The 22,302-nt window shown below is 46.2% G+C and overlaps 1 protein-coding gene across 2 annotated transcripts; it reads left to right on the top strand.

Annotated features, from left to right (window-relative positions):
• Positions 1-64: 64 nt before the first annotated feature.
• On the top strand, positions 65-21,419 carry LOC147326976 (sarcoplasmic/endoplasmic reticulum calcium ATPase 2). 2 transcript variants are annotated; one of them, XM_086294572.1, is made up of 24 exons: positions 65-438; positions 3,303-3,422; positions 5,225-5,242; positions 5,352-5,434; positions 5,689-5,793; positions 7,091-7,229; positions 11,203-11,369; positions 12,707-12,862; positions 12,947-13,088; positions 13,318-13,484; positions 14,026-14,114; positions 14,235-14,337; positions 14,485-14,616; positions 14,885-15,010; positions 15,084-15,305; positions 15,414-15,525; positions 16,776-17,014; positions 17,090-17,310; positions 17,397-17,599; positions 17,752-17,837; positions 18,892-19,025; positions 19,097-19,214; positions 19,294-19,428; positions 19,515-21,419. In XM_086294572.1, the coding sequence occupies exons 2-24, from the start codon at positions 3,305-3,307 to the stop codon at positions 19,695-19,697; spliced, it is 3,198 nt and encodes a 1,065-aa protein (XP_086150698.1). In that variant the 5' UTR covers positions 65-438; positions 3,303-3,304; the 3' UTR covers positions 19,698-21,419. The 2 variants fall into 2 exon arrangements, with proteins under 2 accessions (XP_086150698.1, XP_086150697.1); XM_086294571.1 differs by having other exon boundaries at positions 66-745.
• Positions 21,420-22,302: the final 883 nt, after the last annotated feature.

Genomic DNA, 22,302 nt, shown 5'->3' on the forward strand with positions numbered 1-22,302 from the left:
TGATTGGTGGAGAGGCTCCGGGCTGCCATCAGAGGCGGGGCACTCAGGTTGTAAATCTTTCGGTGGGCGGGACAATGACCGTCTACATGCGTGATCGACTTTATTCCCGGGCCTATGATTGGATTAGCTTCAGCCCGTATATCCAGATCTTTGAGAAATTTGATTTACTAAATGGCTTAAACGTGTTGATATCGTTTGTGCATAACTTGGGAAGCGTTGAAAGTGTCATTTAAACATTAGCTTGTAAAATATTCATTTATATTTTATCACAGACTGTGTCATTTCTTTAGGAGAGGTCTTTACTTTGAAAGATTTTACCGGATGATGTAGTTAGTGAGTGAGAGGCTAGCTTGATAACGGTGGATGCTGTAGCCCGTTTGGCTGTCGGAGCCGCTCTCCTCCTGTACTCAGGAGAACGATAACTACTGTACTGCATAGGTAAACTAACCCTGAATCATATTTAGAGAAGCCTTTAAAAGGCCTCGGTTCACTGGTGTGTTTGTTTTACATACAACCTTTAGCCGCTCGGGAACGACTGGATGCTGTTGCAGTGGAAATCTGTTGACGATGATTTTTCACTCATGAGCGGCTGTCACGTAACTCTGTAGACTGTTGTGATAAGATAAGAGAAAAGGAACAGGCTGTTTAAAAATTACTTCCTGCCACCTTTGTTTGATTGCCGTGAGGAGGTAAAGCCAGAAGGCATGGTGCTGTGATACTCCCGGGGCAGCGGACACACGGACTGGTAAGCAACCTGTTCATCTCCGCAGGATTATCCGTCCAAACGGACGCTAGCTGCCGAGCGTGCTAGCCGCGACTCTGTCGCTCCCTGGCTAACTGCTGCTCTATAGCTCGACAGATTTCAGTGTGCAGTGATTGTTCACAAGTCATTTCATACTGTATTATTATAGGCAGTTAATTGTGTTGCCATTACAAATCAGTGCTACATCTCCAATATAACCCAGCATTTAGGCCAGGCTCATCGGGAAAACGGCCAAATATTGAATGCTAAATGTTAACATTAACCAAATGGACAGAAGTGTCTTTATTATAGTGTGTGGTAGTAGAAATCTGTGTGGAATATTATTGGATTATATTTATTATTTTCAGACGGATAGTAGGTGATTATAGAGCAGCAGAAGACAGTAATGATCTAACGCGGGCCTGTGTCAGCCTGGCCTGGAGCGTCTACAACTAATAATATCCTGAGAATAAAGTCTTTGTGACAGGCTGCGCATATGTGCTTTACCATGTTGCACTTCAAAGTTTCCTGATTGTCACAGGCAGCACACAGCATGGTGATGATTAGTGGGCCGGGATGATGGGGACAACAGGCATCCTTTAAATTATTGAAAACCTTCTTGGTGCATTAGATGGTTTGTGTGGAAAAGGCCTCCAATCTTCATCTAATTCAGCCTTAAGTTGTCACACTTGTTAATGGAGTTGGGAAGCCCAAATCCACACAGGGTTCGTGAGAAGACCAGACTCATACAGCAGAAATAAAACAGCATCCAGTGTGATATTTGTTTTAGTGCCAGCTTGTGTCCCATGACCATAATTCCCGTCTCATGGGCTCGTCTGTCTCTGCGGGTTCCAGTTAGCCTGGTTGCTTGGCTGTACGGTACGTCTGATTCCCCAGCCATCTGATGCTGGAACGGTTTCTATTGCCATGCTGTGAAACACTTTGAACCAGCAAGTTTCTTTCAAATGTGGAAAATACGGTAATGCTTTGTTTCCTGGTCTCTGACATGATGTGCTGGACTACAATGGGCATAATAGGCAATCTCTTCATTTTTAAACATTTGTTATTTTAGAACCTAAATCATAAAGCAAATGAACGGTGGCAAACTATTAACATTATTTATAATTGTATAATATTACTGGTTTAATTTAAACATTAAATATGCTAAGTCTTTTTCATCTATAGTCATCTATATGTACCAGTCTGGAAGGCCTACAAAGCCATTTCTGCGCTTTGGGGTTCCAGCGAACCGCAGTGAGAGCCACTATCCACAAATAAAGAAAACCTGGAACAGTGCTGAATCTTCCAAGGAATGGCTGGCCCATCAGGCACGATCTGATATCGTCGTGTTGGTGTTGTTCCCAGATCATCATGAAAATGTTGTTCCAGGATCAACAAGTGACCAATCAGAATGTTGTGACGTCATACTTTTGCGACTTCGGGAAAAACCGCCGTAAAACAAAAAACTGTACTTAAGCTGCGAGAAACCGCCTCTGTCCGCCGATCAACGGACCCTGACCCTTTAATAAACGCTGAGCAGAATTGATATTGTCCTTGCAACATTGGAATTTCATAAATGCACGAATGGCTTGGCGCGCAAAAGAATAACGTCACAACAATGTGATTGGTCACTTGCAATGTTGAACCTGGAACATTTTCATGATGATCTGGGAACAACACCGATACGACGATATCAGATCATCCGGCCCATCAGAGTTACACTAATAGCATATCAACGACTCAACACAAAAGAACAACATGTAAACTGCTTCCTCACTTACCCTAGTTGAGGTTCATGATTCATCAATAAGACAGAGAGCAAACGTTGCATCTGTGGGAGATCTACAGTGGCAGTGATCATTTCGCTCATTCCCAAGACATTTGGGAAAATGTTCTGTGGACTGATGAGACAAACTTTTTACAGGGCTTGCGTTAGTGAAGCTAACACAGCATTTCAGAAAAAGATCATGGTAGCAACAGTCAAACATGGTGGTGCTAGTGTGACGGTCAGGGGCTACTTTGCTACTTCAGGACCTGGCTGAATTCTGACCACGACCAGAACCTGAGGGAGAATGTCCATCCATCAGTGTCAGGAAGCCCAAACACACCTGGGCTGTGCAGCAACAGCAAGGCCACCTCTGATGGGACTTGAATTCAATTGCAATGCTTTGGCATGACCTCAAACAGGGTGTTCATGCTGGTTTGAGGCACAGTTCCTCCACAGTGAAGTGAAAAACACATTGATAGTTATTACAAATGCTTGATTTCAGTTCCTGCTGCCAAGGGTGGCACAGAGTTATTAGCTTTAGTGGGCAATTATTTGTCACACAGGGCAGGTAGGTGTAGATAGAGTTTGTCCGTTAACAACAGATATCCTAATCTAACAAACTGTATTTTGTACTTGAACAGTATAACAGTAACATTTGTTTGATGATCTGTAGCAAGTCAGTGTGACGAATATGCAAAAAAATGAGAAAGGAGGCAAATACAACTATGTACAAATAGACTATTGGTGGTAAATGTTTGATACTCTTATTACTGACATCTTCTCTCACCACAGTGATGGATAATGCTCATACTAAGACGGTGGAGGAGGTTTTGGGGTTCTTTGGTGTAAATGAATCTACAGGTCTGAGCTGTGAGCAGCTGAAGAAGAACAGAGAGAGATGGGGACCCAATGGTAAGGAAATCATTACTGGCCCTTTGTTTGGTGTTTCATAGTCTGCTGGTACCATGTAGACTTTAGAGAGCCGTATTGTTTCCCTTACATGTCCGACTTTGTGATCTTACAGGTACAGATATAATATTAATTATATTTTTACCATTAATAAATGTTGTGCTCATAAATATACATCAATTATTGTGTAATGATCTCTTCAACAACTTAATGTATTCTCATAAACTTAGAAATAATACATTAAAAACACATAGGAGCAGGTGCTGGTTTGGAAGCAACACTGTTGCCAAGTCACCTTCAATGCAGTGGCCAAGATAGACGTTGTTCTGCCGAATCATCACGACGAGCCGCATCCATAGCACGCCTTATAAGTCACACCAAATCACAACAACTGCTGCATCAAGTCATTTGACCAATTTTACCAATTCTGTCTCCCTTAGGCAGCATCATTAGAAGACATAGCATACATTTACACTGCTATGCAGATGACACCCAGCTCTATCTGTCCATGAAGCCAGATAACACACACCAATGAGTTAAACTGCAGGAATGTCTTAAAGACATAAAGACCTGGATGGCCGCTAACTTTCTGCTTCTTAATTCAGATCAAACTGAAGTAGAAAGAGAGCAGATTTCTCCTGTGTCGGCTCCCTGTTAAATCCAGAATTCAAAATCCTGCTTATCACATACAAGGTCTAAAATAATCAGGTCCCACCGTAGCTTAAAAACCTCATAAAAACCTTTCTCTCAGATGGCTGATTTACTTGTTCAATTCAATTCAATTTTAGGTGACAGGTGAAGAGGCCATGCTACTAGCAAGTTGGCTACGAGCTAAGCTAAGCTAGGGACTGAGTACTGTGAATATAATTAGCTGGTGATTCAACAGAGAGTGTGCTTTATTATTTTGGTGCTGGAAGTGTCTGAAGATTGCACTGTGAAATAAGATGTAACACATAAGTGTTTAATTATTGGCCACACAAAACACAACTGTCTGTTGTAACAGGAAGTAAAAATCTAAAGCAGAGAGAGACATGTGACCCAAAGGCTTGGAAATGATTCAGCAACAGCAGCTGATTGTAAGCTAGCATTTTGCCAGTTAATGTTAGGGTTCAGTATCCTGACGTCACAAAAACAGTTTGATTACGTTCTCACATCACATGAGAATGTCCAACAGGCCACCTTAAAGAAAGTCTCACTAACGCGGGGTTAAAGCAGGGGTAGTTGGCTCAGCTCTCAGTGTCGTACATGTGGTCATCAGACAGCGCAGGGTCCTGTTAGTACAGGCAGCTAGCGTCTCCAGCACAGCTGAGTCACTGAAGCTCTCTTAGCTTTGCCATGTAAGTGAATGTTTGCAAAAGCACCCCTGCAAACATCAGGGACACGCACCATCACGCACTGAAGTAACGTGGATGTGTTTCTGGATGTTGTGGTCATTCTCCATTTGAACTGTGAAGCAGTTTTATCTGACACTAGCTCTGTGTACTCTACAGACGAGCAGAGCCACACCGTCTCCTTTTCTCCTCCCATCATTCATCAATCAAAAAAACAGGTTTCACGTTCAGTCTTTCTTCATGTAGAGTGCACACGTTGGTTTTCAGCCTCTGTGCATTCACGGAGGCATCTCCTGATTTATTCCTATCGACTTGGTTTTTCGTAACTTGGCTGAATCTCATGAATTCTGCAGGCAGTCACTGTAGCTGTGTCCTTTGTGTTGTGTACAGCAGATGACCCATTTGCTTCATTTTGTTGTCTTTCTTATTCCCTTTGCAAATGACCGACCTCTTTTTTTACTTGTTTGCTTCCAGAGTTACCAGCTGAAGAGGGTGAGTTATCTCCTTCTGCAGTATTTTTCTTTCTGACACCAGGTTTTTCACTCTGTCAGTGCCTCTCAGTCTCAGTCTGCCTCTTCCTCCTCTGCACTGGTCCATGCAGGGAAGTCCCTGTGGGAGCTGGTGGTGGAGCAGTTTGAGGATCTCCTGGTTCGAATCCTGCTGCTGGCTGCATGTATCTCATTCGTAAGGAAACCACAAAGTTCATCATAACCAGTTCCACAGTTAAAGTGCTCATGAATCTTGTTTGTGTGAATAACACAGCATATATCAGGTTAATCATGCTGGTATGCAGAGGCACACTGGCTTTGGTCTGAAGTTATTTTGGGTTTTTGAGTCACAATTTTGCTTTTCCTTCATTCATATAATCTGTTATACACGCAGAGTGTAAATGAAGTGTGTGTAGGCCCTCACCTGTCTGTGGCTTCTCTGTCCACCAGACCCTGGCATGGTTTGAAGAAGGTGAAGGGACGATCACAGCCTTTGTCGAACCTTTCGTCATACTCCTCATCCTCATTGCAAATGCTATCGTGGGTGTATGGCAGGTAAAGCCCGTGTGTGTGTGCACAGCTGATTGTCTCATCAGTATAAGGTCATGTTGGCAACAGTATGACTGAATCTCTAAATGTTGGGATCATATAGCAGACTGCTGTGTAGGTGTTGTGGCAGCTGATGATGTTTTCATTTCTGCCATTTAAGAGAATGTGGCTGCTTACAGTTTGTATATGTGCGTATCTGGGCTGCATGGCCCTGAGTCGCACACTTTAACACTAGGAAACCACCTCCTTCCTCACCAGTTTGGGTTATGTTACTGTGTTACTTCACACACTTAAGGTTACTGCCATTAAAAGGTGACTGTATGACGAGCCTGAGAAAAGCTACTCACTTGAATCTTTCCAAAAATAAACGATGTGTAGCCTGCTGCGCACTGACCTCATTTACTCCACCACATAACCAGCTAAAAACGTGTTCGTGTCACTTCGAGTGATGCTTTTTCCAAACTGTAAATGCCACGCTCTGTGAGAGCTGGTGCACTCGCTAACGTCTGCAGTGGATTATTGCTTATTTGGAAAATGAACTAAAAACTATAAAACGAAGATGTTATTTGTTCCAAAGCAGTTACACTGTTGCTGTCCACGAGTCGATAGTTCAGGCGCCTTTGCTTTCAGCTGCTCCCCGAGTGGTCTCGCAGCAGATGGATCTGCATGTTTGCTTTGGCACTGATGTGACACCACATGCTCTTCCTGATGTAACCGTCCCCACTTATCCAGGACTGGGACCAGCAGCAGCAGTTTGTCACCCTGTAAAGCCCTGCTTAGGTCATAATTAGTTGAACTTAATTTGGCTTTTTGGCTTCAATTAATGGATCGAATTAATAATTGATTTGTAGTTAAGACACCGTGCTAATGGTAACACCAGGGCAGTATACTTGTACAGGTTGGATTACTTTCTTCCTGTTCCTGGACGCAGTGTAAAGTACTGCATCATGGTTAAAGCATCTTCCATGTATTACATTTGTATGTGTGTTTGTAACAGAGACATCTGAGCTGAGCGCTCTTTCAGGAGTTTATTAGCACAATTAAAGGTTTGTTGATTAATCCTTTCATAAAAGGTTGGTGGTTCCTGTCACTGATACCTGGGACTTTGAACGGTTTCATTTTCTGCTGTGTTTGTAGGTCAACAGGAAATAACCAACAGAGAACCAAAGACCTAATCACGTTTTGGCTTTCTGTTTCCTGGATTAGGCCTCTGTGTGTGTGTGTGATCTCCTGTCATGTTTGATGCCCACATACCAACATACATGAGCTATGTTGAAAACTGACGTGCCACTGTGTCCTGCAGGAGCGTAATGCAGAGAACGCCATTGAAGCTCTGAAGGAGTACGAGCCAGAGATGGGCAAAGTGTACCGACAGGACAAGAAGAGCGTCCAGAGAGTCAGAGCCCGAGACATTGTTCCTGGAGATATTGTGGAAGTGGCAGGTAAACGAAATCATGAGATTCAAAGATGCATCTGTCAAGATTGTGTCAGGTTCTGCTGTGTGGATGGCAAATTCATCTTATATGAGCCAAATGCAGGATGCAGGAGACAGACATAAGCTTTTAATGCTCATAATACAGAAAATAGAAAAGTCTGAAAACCAAAATCCCCGGAGGAACAGCAGCGAGGATTCAGACAACACACGAGACCACGAGAACTCCAACCTCACCATAAAGAATAATAAAAAACTTAATAAGGAAACCGTAAAGAAGAGACTCCTCTAAACACAGGGGACCAAACTAAAACAGCCCTACAAAGAGTACACAGAGTATTTACTACAGCAAAGACAACCAAGAACAGACACGGTCAAAGAGGAATCAAGGATTCACAAAGACTCTTAGCTCTGGGTCTGAGCCGCCGTTCTGTGGTCCACTGATCCTGGGTCCGGCTGCCTGCAGCAGTGCACGTGACCGCTCCTCTGTTCCTGTGGGAACGTCACACGTTATGTTCAGCACTTCCTGTGAGCCAAAATGAGTGCATGCTAATAATGTTAGCTCCCATTAAATAGCACCTGAGAGCTTTCTGCTCACCTTCACGAGTCGGTGCATCGTGCTCACTGTCGTGTATCTGAGCCTATAAAGACATGTTAGAGAGCACTGGCTACCAAGCATCATACTGCAGCCTCAAAGCTTTACTGCAGCTACATCAGAATGGATCTTTAGGACTGGGGAGGTGAAAGCATGATTGAAGAGGGAGCCCTGTTGGCAGGCTTACACACTTTTTATAAAGTGGTTTCCTTCTGTTTGTCTCAGGTTTCATATTGTTAAAGCTGAAGTGGCCCAGACTGTGTACGTGTTTGCAGTGCAGTCGAGTGCAGCACTGCAGCGAGGGTGGAAGGACGTCTGTGTTTGAGCTCAGCGCATTTCCACTGCATGATTGTTTTGACATTGTTGAAATAACATTGCAGGATCTTTATTTAAACATTCTGGCCAACGTCTCCAAAGACATGGCTGCCACCTCTGCCCTGTCCTTTAGCTGCTATCGTCATGGAAACCCTTCATGGAAAATATGTGATTGGAATGAACGTCGAAGACAAAAGGCTTCAAATAATGTGACGCAGAGAACAGCAAAGGCTGTGGTTTGATGACACGTTCACTCTCTGCTCTCACACGACATCTGTGAACCGTGTTGGCTTTAGAGCAGGGCGATATGGCCAAAAATATTTATCACGATATATATTTGAAAATTTGCGATAACGATATAACCGACGATATAATTGATGCGAGACAAAATACAACTCCACAACATTACTAGCGCAAAAAGACAACCTTCCATTTATTTTCACTTAAACAAGAAGCTGGTTTTTATGTACATTAAAGCTTTATAAAAATGTAACAGTGCAAATGCAAATTCCTTGCTGAAAGTTTAACCAAAAGGCATTTCCAGTAGAAATGGGCTGACATATCCTGAGCATAACCATGTATAATATCCACTGAAGTTAAAAAGAGGTGCTTTGCAACATTAAACTGCAGTGTGCAGTACGCATTTTTCGGACCATAAGGTGCACGGGATTATAAGGCACATTAAGTGAAACAAAGCAGTCAGATAAATCAAACTTTATTAAACTCATTCTTGCTTCCTCCACTTCTGTACCATTGATTCATTAATGTTGAATTCTCTGGCAGCTGCTCTATTCCCATGTTGTTGCAGTATATTAATGACTAACCTCGTATTGTGGATGGATTATCTCAGTTGTTCTCCTGACTGAAGTTTGGTCCGTTTACAGCAGGGGTGTCAAACTCAAATACACAGTGGGCCAAAATTCAAAACTAGAACAAAGTCGCGGGCTAACGTTAATATTTATTGAAATATATTTATTCCTCCAGATATAAGAATGAATCTTTTCTTATGGACTCAAACACGTTTTGCTGAAAAACTGAATATGGAACAAGCAAAGCTTAATACTAAACAATATATATATTAGCTGTATAATATCAGTAGGCCAGCTCTGATAGTAATTTGGTATGGCTTCGCGGGCCAAATGTAATTAGGCTGCGGGCCAAATTTGGCCCGCGGGCCAGAGTTTGACACCTATGGTTTACAGCATCCGTTTTGCTGTCTTTTTACAGTTTTTTACAGCCGCTAGGACACATTTCTCAATACTTAGGTCACGTTTGCAAAACTCCTCACACAGTGAGCACAACAGAAGTCTATGTGGGCTAAACTGAGGACCAGTTATCATTGTTTTGGCACAAAATGCATTCAATGACTACATCTCTCAAATTTCATGAATTATCTTCTCACTCAGACACAACAACTGCCAAAAAATCTTTGTACGTACAGGACATTTTGCATGTGCTTACATACTGTTTTCAAAACTGTTAAACTTATGGCCAAAACAATAACACAATGCAAAACTGAATAAGACAGCAAAATCCAACAGCAATATTTTATTGAAACATATTTTAAATCTAAAAATGCAGTTTAACCAGCCACAGCTGATTCTCATTGTAGATGAACATCTGCACAGGTGTTACTCCTTCAATTTTTCAACTCCTTCAATTCTGGCAGCCAGAAGATTCTTTCCTAGGTGTGTTGCCCTAGATGACATAAGATGTGATGTGGATGAGAACCTGTGGCCAAATGGAGAAGACCGAGTAGATTAGCATTACTATTGTATGTGTATCAGTGGATGGTGTGTATACAAATTCTTGTATTTTGGGATTACTTAGTGCAAAAACATAAAAATACATAAACAAATATTAACGAATTCTGCATGATGTCTGATTCATTCCAGTAACATATATTGAAATTATAAACAGAGATGTGTCCTTGTTTTACACAAGAAAACACTGTAATGCTACATGTTGTTAGTGTTTTTTAGGTCATTGTTTTGTGGATGACAAAGTGTGTTTGTCGGCTGTCAACCTTTGCTAGTGTTCTGGAAGAATGAGTTTATTTGAGACCTGAATAAAGTGTTTTGGTAGTTGTAGTGCATTTTGAATGTGAAATGAACTGCTTTGCCAAGCTGACGGTCAGTTAGGAGGATTGTGTGAAGTGTTTTGCAAAAGTGACCTAAGTATTGGGAAATGTGTCCTAGCGTCTGTAAAAAACTGTAAGTTTTGCATTGTGTTATTGTTTTGGCCATAAGTTTAACAGTTTTGAAAACAGTATGTAAGCACATGCAAAGTGTCCTGTCCGTACAAAGATTTTTGGCAGTTGTTGTGTCTGAGTGAGAAGATAATTCATGAAATTTGAGAGATGTAGTCATTGAATGCATTTTGTGCCAAAACAATGATAACTGGTCCTCAGTTTAGCCCACATAGACTTCTGTTGTGCTCACTGTGTGAGGAGTTTTGCAAACGTGACCTAAGTATTGAGAAATGTGTCCTAGCGGCTGTAAAAAACTGTAACTGTATCCTCTGCCCCGCTGCAGCCTGTGCAGAGGCAAAGCAACGTGGACACAGAGGACCGCCGTGCCTGCTACAGGTTTAGCCATGATACTGGGTTGCACACACACACACACGCACACACACACACACACACACACACACACACAGAGAACTGTAGTTTGACCCAGTAAGAAAACTGTTGAATCCTCCAGATACTCACTGATATTTCAGGCTGCTCAGAGAGAAGAAACAGGGTTGTGTGTGTGCGTGCGTGCGTGTGCGTGCGTGTGTGTGTGTGTGCGTGCGTGCGCGTGCGTGTGTGCGTGCGTGCGTGTGCGTGCACTGGGTGATCTAGTGTCTCTTTGACTGTAGTAAACGTATTAGCCTCCCAGAGCATGGGAACTGAGTTTACTGGAAAGGACCCAGCTGTGCTCTGGGATTTGTGTGGCTACTTTTGTTCTTCTTACTGAACTGTGTGACACTGCTGTCGACTCATCTCCAAACATAATGACTAACATTAGACGATTCAGCACGCTGAATAACCGCATGTTCTCTGTACTCTGTTCCTTTGTTTCATCTCTAGTTGGAGATAAGGTGCCGGCTGACATCAGGCTGACATCCATCCGTTCCACCACACTCAGGGTGGACCAGTCCATTCTGACCGGGGAGTCTGTCTCAGTGCTCAAACACAACGACCCTGTACCCGATCCCAGAGCTGTCAACCAGGACAAGAAGAACATGCTGTTCTCTGTGAGGCTCTCATAGGCCACACCCACATTTGTCCTCTTGGTTTTTGATTCACTTTGACATGCTGTATAATTCAGATATAATCAACACAGAGGATGTGCAGCGGCCCTGACCACCGACTGTGGAACCATCATTCAAGGGATAATGTTGTTGAACTACAACATTATCCCAACATGGGCGATCGTGGCTCAAGAGTTGGGAGTTCGCCTTGTAATCGGAAGGTTGCCGGTTCGAGCCCCGGCTCAGACAGTCTCGGTCGTTGTGTCCTTGGGCAAGACACTTCACCCGTTGCCTGCTGGTGGTGGTCAGAGGGCCCGGTGGCGCCAGTGTCCGGCAGCCTCGCCTCTGTCAGTGCGCCCCAGGGTGGCTGTGGCTACAATGTAGCTGCCATCACCAGTGTGTGAATGTGTGGATGACTGGATGTGTAAAGCGCTTTGGGGTCCTTAGGGACGAGTAAAAGCGCTATATAAATACAGGCCATTTACAACATATTCCTTTGTCTCCATCCACATACTGTTCTGACAGCAACACTACCACAAATACCCACTTCAGTGCCAAACGTGGATTAATCCGCCGCTAAAACTAGTCCCTCCAGTTTGGACCAACGTGGTGTAAAATGAGGCTCATAGATTTGTTAGTTAACTCATTAATTTTATGGAGGCAGCTGTCATTGAGGAAGCATTCATATGAAGTGATTTACTCCGTGGACTTTGCTTTTAGATAAGAGTTGCTGGTGTTGGTAACCTAATTAGTTTACTACCCTCGTACATGTCAGCCAGCATGATCCTATTGGTAGTTGCTTCAGTTTTATGGTGTCGGGGCACTACATCGCTCCAAGACTTGCATACGTGGTGATGCTAGCAATCATAGCAGTCTGAAACGACTTCATCCAGGCCCAAGTGTGCCAGGCGTAACCATGCCTGCTCACCACGTTCAATACGTCACAAAGCGGGAGGCTTTCTTAACACCCACAGCCAAACTGGAGGGATAAAATGAAAGAACTGACTGTTTGCAGAGAAACGTCTAACATCCACCTGTTTCTTCATTTTACTGGTTTATTTATTTCTGTACTAAGAAGATAAAATGGCATGAGACAGTGCTTTGAATCTAAAACCTGCAGTATGCACACACTTAGTAGTGTGTGTTGGGCTCAGGTGAAGGACGAATCTATGAGTGTGTGTGTGTGTGTGTGTGTGTGTGTGTGTGTGTGTGTGCCTCAAAGGCTGCTGAGTCACCAGGCAGTCTCTGTGGTCAAAGAACAGCAGCCACTGATGTTTTATTCAGCAGCATGAGTGTGAGCTCTGCTGCTCTGTGTACTGACAGCCTGAACTTTTGCTCAGGGTACCAATATTGCAGCTGGCCGAGCCATCGGAGTCGTAGTGGCAACAGGGGTGCAGACAGAGATTGGGAAAATCCGCGATGAGATGGCCTCCACTGACCCCGAGAGGACCCCACTGCAACAAAAACTGGACCAGTTTGGAGAGCAGCTGTCCAAGGCGAGGATCGAGCCGTCCGCCTGTGATGTTTAGTCTTTATTAACAACAGGAGTCCAAGTAACTCTGTTTTGGTGCACCCTGCAGGTCATCAGTGTGATCTGCGTGGCTGTGTGGGCCATCAACGTGGGACACTTTAATGACCCGGTCCATGGAGGCAGCTGGCTGAGAGGGGCTGTGTATTATTTCAAGATTGCTGTGGCCCTGGCTGTGGCTGCCATACCAGAAGGTCAGGCCTGTTACATCGCAGTTAATTGTCACACGCTGATCTCTCTCAGATCTCATTTTGGGGGTGTTAAATTGCTTGGATGGCCAGATCTGTGCTGACAGACTGACCAGCCATCTCTGTTTAAGCAAGGCACGCAGCACCAGCTCAGTGGTCTCAGACAGGAAACTGTAAACGTCTCGCTAGGATACGAAGGTGAACAGAGTTCCTTCCTCTGCTTGTTCCCTTCCAGGCCTTCCAGCAGTCATTACCACCTGCCTTGCCCTGGGAACCAGGAGAATGGCTCGGAAGAATGCCATAGTCCGCAGCTTACCGTCAGTGGAGACGCTGGGTTGCACCTCTGTGATCTGCTCGGACAAAACAGGAACACTAACCACCAACCAGATGTCAGTCTGCAGGGTAAGACGTGAGAGGGACCCAGTACCTAAACTGCTGTACGCCTCTGCCTGCTGTAGCGTGCACGTTCTTACTTTTTACAAATTAACAGCTCGTAATTTTGCACTAACACTCGATGTGTCTCAGACTGCTTTGTCTCTAAACACCGTCTTCATGTTGCTCCTGGATGCAAGCTGCTGGCCTCGGTCCTGCAGACTTCTCCGGTTGTTTCCATGTTGGGTTAGTTGGAGTCTAGTTTGCACTCCAGTCTCATGCGTGTGAGATGTGAGGGACCACGACAAAGGTCGAGCAGTCCAGTTGAGTGACTGACGTGAGACCCAGCAGGTGTCTGTTACTGACCTCTGCTTTTTAATGCTTTCACTCTGATGATATAATCCGTTATGTCCATCAGATCAGTGCTGCTGTAGCACAGCAAGGCCTCGACAGATTTTAGCAGCAGGAGAAAAACGTGGAGCATTCGTCACAGATGAGGTCAAATAACATGTTCTAACCTGGACTAATGAGCTCCTGTAATGTGTGTCTGTGTGTGCCTGCATGTGTGTAGATGTTTGTAGTAGACAGTGTGTCAGGGGAGCGCTGCAGCCTGAGCGAGTTCACAGTGACTGGATCTACGTATGCCCCTGAAGGGGACGTGTGAGTGTCTTTAGCCTTTACTACTTAACTGTGACGATTCAGTGTTCAAGCTCACACTTTGAAATCTCTTCTTTTCGCTGTGGTTTAAAAACATTCCTGTCTGTGTTCCTCGTCGTTCAGTTACAAGGATGGTTCAGCGGTGAAGTGCAGTCGGTATGAAGGCCTGGTGGAGATGGCCACCATCTGTGCGCTGTGTAATGACTCATCGCTCGACTACAATGAGGTAAGAAATGCAAACAGACCGTCACGGATGACCGTACATGGTTCTGGCCCGAGTGGGACTGGAACGAGACTTGTTTCACACGTGCTGCTCTAAACTGGCCGGTAAACAAGGCAGAAACAGCGTCCTGTCTCTGTGTGTGTAATCCAGGCCAAGGGAGCGTATGAGAAGGTCGGGGAGGCGACAGAGACTGCCCTCTGCTGTCTGGTGGAGAAAATGAACGCGTTTGAGACTGACCTGAGAGGCCTGAGCCCTGCTGAGCGAGCCACCGCCTGCTGCTCTGTAAGTGCACGGCTGAAGGCTGACGTGGAAACAGAAAGTCTGCCCCAGCTTTAAGCAGGACTGGGGTCTGTTTCCGTGCTCTGCTTCTGTCTTACACATCATTACCCAGTAAGCAAACTGGGAATCGTGTAATGTGAAGGTGGTCTGCTGAAGAACGCCACAAACAGCAAAGAAAAACCTGTAGAGACCTGAAAGAAAAGAGCAGCATCGCTGTGCTGATGACGGTGAGGCGGAGTCTTACTAAACATGTGCTCGTGTTTGTTTTCAGGTGATTAAGCAGCTTATGAAGAAAGAGCTGACTTTAGAGTTTTCCAGAGACAGGAAGTCCATGTCTGTGTTCTGTTCATCCAACAAACTCACCAGATCTGCTGCAGGAGCCAAGATGTTTGTTAAGGTCGGTGCACACGCTGGTTCTCCACTTTTATGGAGGAACAGCCGACACTGAGCGCTCTGATCCTTCTGCTCAGGGAGCTCCGGAGAGCGTCCTGGAACGCTGCAGCTACGTCAGAGTCAGCGGCTCTGCTCGCGTGCCTCTGAGCCCGGTGGTTCGAGAGCAGCTCCTGTCCGTCGTACGGGAGTGGGCGACGGGCCGAGACACGCTGCGATGTCTCGCCATGGCGACGAGGGACGCGCCTCCTGACATCCACCGCCTCAACCTGGAGAACTCAGCGGCCTTTGCTAACTACGAGGTGAGAGCTGGGCCTTGTTAGGTCACACGCGTGGTCAGGTCGACTGAGCGATGAAAGGGAGTATCACGCTGTAGACACGTAAAGGTTTCTGTCGTCTGTTCTTCCCAGTCGGACCTGACTTTTGTGGGCTGTGTGGGGATGTTGGATCCCCCGAGAAAAGAAGTGCTTAACGCGGTGCGAATGTGTCGGCAGGCTGGAATACGAGTCATCATGATCACAGGTACTCACTCGCACCTCCAGATAGCAGCTCTTCTTCTCTCCTATGTGTAAATACAGGCAGCACTGTTACCGTGGATCAGTGGAAATGTCGACTGTTGAGGACGCACATCAGGTGGACCTGATACGGCCGTGGCCTTAAATGGAGTCACTGAGCCTATGGCGGTTTGATGTTGAAAGCAACCACAGTTTCTATCAGCTGTTTGTCACGTGACCCTGACTCCGCCCACTCCGTGTCTTTGGGCAGCACAGCATTATTGGCAGGCCTGACACAGTGACCACAGCGTGCCAGCCTCAGCTCAGCTGTTACAGTTAGAAGGACACATTAGAGGCTTTATTTTTCAGATTTGTTGATTGCAAATAAACCGATCTGACCACTCGTGTGCTCAGAGCGCACGGCAAAACTGTGCAAACAGATAGTTTATTGTTACTGTGCCTGATCTGTGAGCTGCGCTTCAGCATTCTTCACAAAGCCCGATGGCCTGATGGGGTCCTGACTCCATCCATGTCAAAGAGGTCTGACTGACAGTCCTACCTCCTCTGCCTGTCGTGTTCAGTCAGCTGCTTTTGTTGCAAGTTGAAGGATGTCAGGAGCATCTCCATGATGCTGCTGACAACAATTGAGCATCCTGAGTTTCTTTAGACACTCACTGTTCCAACCTGTGTCGCTGGTGCTGAGACGAGGAGACGACGGGTGAACAGCTGACGGCGTGATCTATGCCAGAAACAAACCTGGGTTTGACTAAACAGCCATCTCAGCCAGTGAGAACACATAAGTAGCATTTATCTAACCAGTGCCACTGCTGGTACGCACATTCATTGCATGGTCCCAGGACGACATGCATTCATTAATCTGAAACAAGGCTTTCGTGGCAGGTGAGGAAACTGCTGGAGAAGAAGTAACGTCTCATGGACTGAGTGAGATTTGATTTGATTTCCCCAGAAGGGTGTGCTGGTGTCCCAGGCCTGGTAACGATGCTGTGATACACGTCTGAGGCTCCTGAAAGTTTACAGCCTCCTCTGGTGTAATTAGACGTAGATGCTTCAAACTGGCCTTTGACGGCCGAGGTAAGCTGTGATCTGCGCTACACTGGACCGACTAATAAATAAATCCCAGCCAGAGCGCCTGAAGTGACTCAGGCGACTTCCTGTTAATAATCCCCACCCAAGTAAAGTCTGTGTGTAGGAAACCAACACAAGAACGAGCTAAACGGAACTTGACTCTGACGACTCGCCGCTCTTCTTCTTCTGCAGGAGACAACAAAGGAACAGCGCTGTCCATCTGCAGGCGAGTGGGCATCATCACAGAGCAGGAGGAAGAGCAGGAGGGCGCGGGGGTCATCGGGGGCCTAACGGGGCGGGAGTTTGACGAGCTGCCCCCACACCTGCAGCGTCAGGCCTGTCAGACGGCCCGTTGCTTCGCCCGGGTGGAACCGGCCCACAAGAGTCGGATAGTGGAGTACCTGCAGAGCCTGAACGACATAACGGCCATGGTGAGAGAGCGAGCGTGTGCTCATCGCCTGCTCAGGCTGTCTGCTGCTGTCACCTAATGGTTCTGGACGGTTTAGACAGGTGACGGGGTGAACGACGCGCCGGCGCTGAAGAAGGCAGAGATCGGCATCGCCATGGGCAGCGGCACAGCGGTGGCCAAGTCTGCCTCCGAGATGATCCTAGCTGACGATAACTTCTCCACTATCGTAGCTGCCGTGGAGGAGGGCAGAGCCATCTACAACAACATGAAGCAGTTCATCCGATACCTGATATCCTCCAACATAGGAGAGGTGGTCTGGTGAGTAGGAAGAAGCGGCGTTACCACCTGTGTTTGTGGTAAACCAGACGCCTCCTCTCTGATCCCTGCTCTCCGTCTGTCCGCAGTATTTTCCTAACAGCAGCACTGGGCATGCCTGAAGCGCTGATCCCCGTCCAGCTGCTGTGGGTCAACCTGGTCACTGATGGATTCCCAGCAACCGCTCTGGGCTTCAACCCTCCGGACCTGGACATCATGTCTCGTCCTCCTCGCTCCCCGAAGGAGCCGCTCATCTCCAGCTGGTTGTTCTGCCGCTACCTCATCATCGGATGTGAGTGGCTCACCTCCTGCCATGTTGGGAGCATCGTCCCTTTCATGTTTGAACCAGGATTAAGCTAAATTACATGCACAGCACAGGATTTCTGTATTCTGCGTGTTTAACTGCTTTGAAAGTGCACCGCAGTGACTTGTGTTTGTCCACAGGTTATGTAGGAGCTGCCACAGTGGGAGCTGCTGCCTGGTGGTTCATGGCAGCCCACGATGGACCCAAACTGACCTTCTATCAGCTGGTAAGCATCTTACATCTTCCCAAATATTGAAGAGCACCTTATTTCTAACATGAGCACAACTGCAAACCTGAAGAGACAGTTTTTTGTGGGGCGATCGTGGCTCAAGAGTGGGCAGTTCGTCTTGTAACCGGAAGGTTGCTGGTTCGAGCCCCGGCTCAGACAGTCTCGGTCGTTGTGTCCTTGGGCAAGACACTTCACCTACCGCCTACTGGTGGTGGTCAGAGGGGCCGATGGCGCGATATGGCAGCCTCGCTTCTGTCAGTCTGTCCCAGGGCAGCTGTGGCTACATGTAGCTGCCTCCACCAGTGTGTGAATGTGAGAGCGAATGAATAGTGGCTTTGTGAAGTGCTGTATAAATGCAATCCATCATTATTATTTGTTCGTCTGCCTTACAGTATCATGTTGTTGTCTCGATGCACGCTCAGTCATCCAGGTAACTCACTCTCCAAAGGTTGATCCTGTTCATCTGGACGTAGCGTTTCGTCATCATCAGGTGACGTCTTCAGTCTCAGCTGACTGCAGGTTTGTGCTTGTTCATCAATGCTCATGAGAATTTGCATAATTGTGATGAAGGAGCTGAGCTCCCAGCCCATTGTTCCTTCAGGGCTGGTTTCAGTCATTATGCAGATGTACTGCTTATAAGGTTGAGACCTGCAGTCAGCTGAGACTGAAGACGTCACCTGATGATGACGAAACGCTACGTCCAGATGAACAGGATCAACCTGCTGTTGTTGTTGCTGTATGAATAAAACTGAACTGGCAGTCTGTTTGTTGATGCTTCAAAGGTCAAAGGTTACCACATGAGCTCTACGCACATCAGACAAACTGTGATACAGCGTAAATGTCCTCATGAAGCACTCTGACTGCCTCGTTTCTGTGCGTTCACACACCAGTGAAGCAGAGAGTAACCTGGGGTTCAGCATCTGGCCCATTTGGCACACAGACTGGAGGGGTCCAACCATCAGCGTCACTATGCAGAGCGCCTGCTCCACCTCGTGAGCCGTACGCCCCCTGCAGGGTGTAGTAATGCTGTTTTGGCTTTTTCCCACTACAGTCCCACTATCTGCAGTGCAGCGAAGGCCACGCTGAGTTTGCTGGAGTGCAGTGTTCGGTCTTTGAGTCTCCTTATCCTATGACTATGGCTCTGTCTGTGCTGGTCACCATAGAGATGTGCAACGCCTTGAACAGGTAAGAAAAGACAGTCAGGTGAGAGGTGACGATGGCAGAGGAAAGTAATTCGCTTTTTTTGGGCTGTCCAGTCTGTCCGAGAACCAGTCCCTGCTAAAGATGCCCCCGTGGTCCAACCCCTGGTTGGTGGGGGCCATCTGCCTGTCCATGGCCCTGCACTTCCTCATTTTATATGTGGACCCCCTGCCGGTAAGCACCAGAGACAGTCCTGGACGTTCAGTCCTTTTCTATGACCGCAGAGCTGAACCGCCGATGCTTCTGTCTCCAGGTGATATTTCAGATACGCCCACTGTCCTGGACGCAGTGGGTGGTGGTTTTGAAGCTGTCCCTTCCTGTCATCTTGATGGATGAGGCCCTCAAGTTACTGGCCCGCAACTACATCGAGCCAGGAAGCCACATCCAGGTCAGAACAAGTGACGTCAGCAGGTTGTCTCACCATAACACTTTTCTTTTCTAACACTTCTCTGTTGAAATCCACGTCTCCCAAAGACTTTAGAAGAGGAAGAGGAGCAGCAGAGGGCGAGGGCCAACGTGGGGTCGGTTGGTGCTGCGGTGATGAGGCTCCATCAGTCGCTTGAGGGCGTGTCCTGGTCCTTCGTACTGATCTCTGCACCGCTGGTGATCTGGATCTTCAGTCTGGACTCTGACATCACCAACATCTTCTGGGAGTGACAGGGATGTGGGTGGGCTGCCGGGGACGCACAAACACGGTGAAAGAAGGGGAAAGGGGTGTGGAAGGTGTAAGGGTGGGGCGTGGGGAAACGAGGCACGAGCAAAGGTGATGGATGCGACGAAGGAAACATGTAACCCTGAGACAATCAGAGAAAGAGTGTGTGTGACAGCCTCACCGATAAAGGTGCTGTGTGTCTGCTTTGAGTTCACACTTCCTCCCACGTTCCTGCTGTGTCGCCACGTCACACCCACAGACACGTCACAGCTCATCGCCGGTTTCTTTACAATCTTCCAAACAGTGCTGTTGGTTTGTGTGAACTTGGATCTGATTTATTCTTTCATGTAATTTGAAATAGAGAGAAATGTTAGTGTTTGAGGTTTGGTGCATGTGTGTAGCTTACAGTGTGTGTTGGTGTTTTCCATATTTCTCCTGACATTCCCGGCTCCCTGCTGTGTGGATGCTACCGTGCTTCACACAGCACTTTTATGAGGAAACGAGTGGATTAGAATCACACGCAGGCTCTCCATCCACACTGTTGTTCACGTAGTAATAATGTGTGCTCCACGATAAGGCCGCCTGCCTCTGGAACAGCAGAGTCCGCCAGCCGACTGCTTTCATAGTCTGCACTGTTGTTTGGACGTCCTCACGGGAAACTAATCCGAGCCGTGAGGACGGCTAGCGTTTCAAATGCATGTGAGTGCACGTCACACACTTCTGGCTTTGAGTTTTAAAGTTGATCCTGCAGAAGCGTGCCGTCTCCCTGCAGCCGGGAGTGAAAGTGGGACAACCCTGATGAGGATGCACATATTTATCAGAGGCTAACCCTTCTAGCATATACGACCTTGATTCTGATGGCCGACTGTCCTCTGTTGTCTTTTCTGTGTATCGATGCTGACACTGCTGACTGTCTTGAAGTTGACGTGGCGTTCGTTGGCTCTTCTCAGACAGGCTGAGGGCAGAATAAGTTCTTCAGTTAACAAATACTGGTGTTCAGTACGGCTGTGCTGCCAGTCGGCCTCTACCTGACGCGCTTTCCCTGCTTTGTGTGTGATTGATTTGGTTCTGGATGTCAGGGATTCAAAGTCAGCACGTCATGTGTTTCTTTCAGGTCGGTCCTCTCTCCTCCACAGAAGCCGTGTCTGTGTTGGTGAACATCACACGGAGCGTTTCAGTTTGATGTAAACACAGATTTGAACGAGGGTCTGCCTTTTTGTCCAGCGATGCCATGAAGTCTTGAACTTAGCTGTCATTATGTAACACATGCAGCCTTCATTAGGAGGAATATCATTACTGAACGGACAGGAAGAGTTAGAAAGTAGCCCTAATGTTCTGACATCAAGTCATTTTGTAGAGAAATAAATCATTAAGATTCGCACTAAGAGCTGATTTAAGGGGTTTTGTATTTGTGTTATTCATGGTATAACTGATTTTCTCAGAAGTGTGAAGCTGTTGGAGGTTTTGTTGTTTGGCACAGAATCTTTTTTTTCTCATTTCAATTTATAGTTTTTCTCACAATAGACTAAAAACTGGTTTAAAATAAAGAGTGAGACTGTAATGAGCAGCTTTTCTGCAGATGCCACCCCATCTCTTTAAAACAACGACATTGCATCAACTGCATTTACTCTGTACTTTGTTATTATTGCTGTTTCCTCTGCTGCCCCCGTCCTCCACGGAGAAGAAGTGAAGGGAACACACCTGAAATAAAGGTTGGATTAGAAAAAGCTCACAGTGTCTTTCAGGTCATTGCATCTCAAATTACTGTCAGCCTTCTGCTTGACCATCACTAAAATGTTAGGGTAAAGTGTTTGTGTTTGTGTGTGTGCACGTTTAGATAGAGCTGGACTAAAAACACACAGAAGCACTGATAGCAGCACATGAAGAAGCTTTAAGCACACTGACAGAATCTAGAGTTCAGCAGGGTGTAAGATGCAGGCAGGTCATTCATGGCACGCCATAACCACATAGTTTCATAATTCAATTCAATTTTATTTATATAGCGCCAAATCACAACAAAAGTCGCCTCAAGGCGCTTCATAGATACAGAGAAAAACCCAACAATCATATGACCCCCTATGAGCAAGCACTTTGGCAACAGTGGGAAGGAAAAACTCCTTTTTAACAGGAAGAAACCTCCGGCAGAACCAGGCTCAGGGAGGGGCGGGGCCATCTGCTGCGACTGTTTGGGGTGAGAGAAGGAAGACAGGATAAAGACATGCTGTGGAAGAGAGACAGAGGTTAATAACAGATATGATTCAATGCAGAGAGGTCTGTTAACACATAGTGAGTGAGAAAGGTGACTGGAAAGGAAAAACTCAATGCATCATGGGAATCCCCCGGCAGCCTACGTCTATTGCAGCATAACTAAGGGAGGATTCAGGGTCACCTGGTCCAGCCCTAACTATATGCTTTAGCAAAAAGGAAAGTTTGAAGCCTAATCTTGAAAGTAGAGATATCACTCTAAAAACTATTGTTTAAGCTCAACAAAAAAAATTAACGCAACAGTTTCCATTACTCTTTTTGAGTTATGATAACTTATGTTGAAATTAGATTGAACCAACAAACTATATTGAGTTACGGGAATTAAATTATCCTCCATAATCAAAG

This window comes from Aulonocara sp. 'chitande type north' Nkhata Bay, linkage group LG6 (assembly GCF_057382095.1).
Source record: "Aulonocara sp. 'chitande type north' Nkhata Bay isolate Kocher_YH1m ecotype deep benthic linkage group LG6, A_spYH_male_GT1.1, whole genome shotgun sequence".
In the NCBI taxonomy this organism is placed as follows: domain Eukaryota; kingdom Metazoa; phylum Chordata; class Actinopteri; order Cichliformes; family Cichlidae; genus Aulonocara; species Aulonocara sp. 'chitande type north' Nkhata Bay.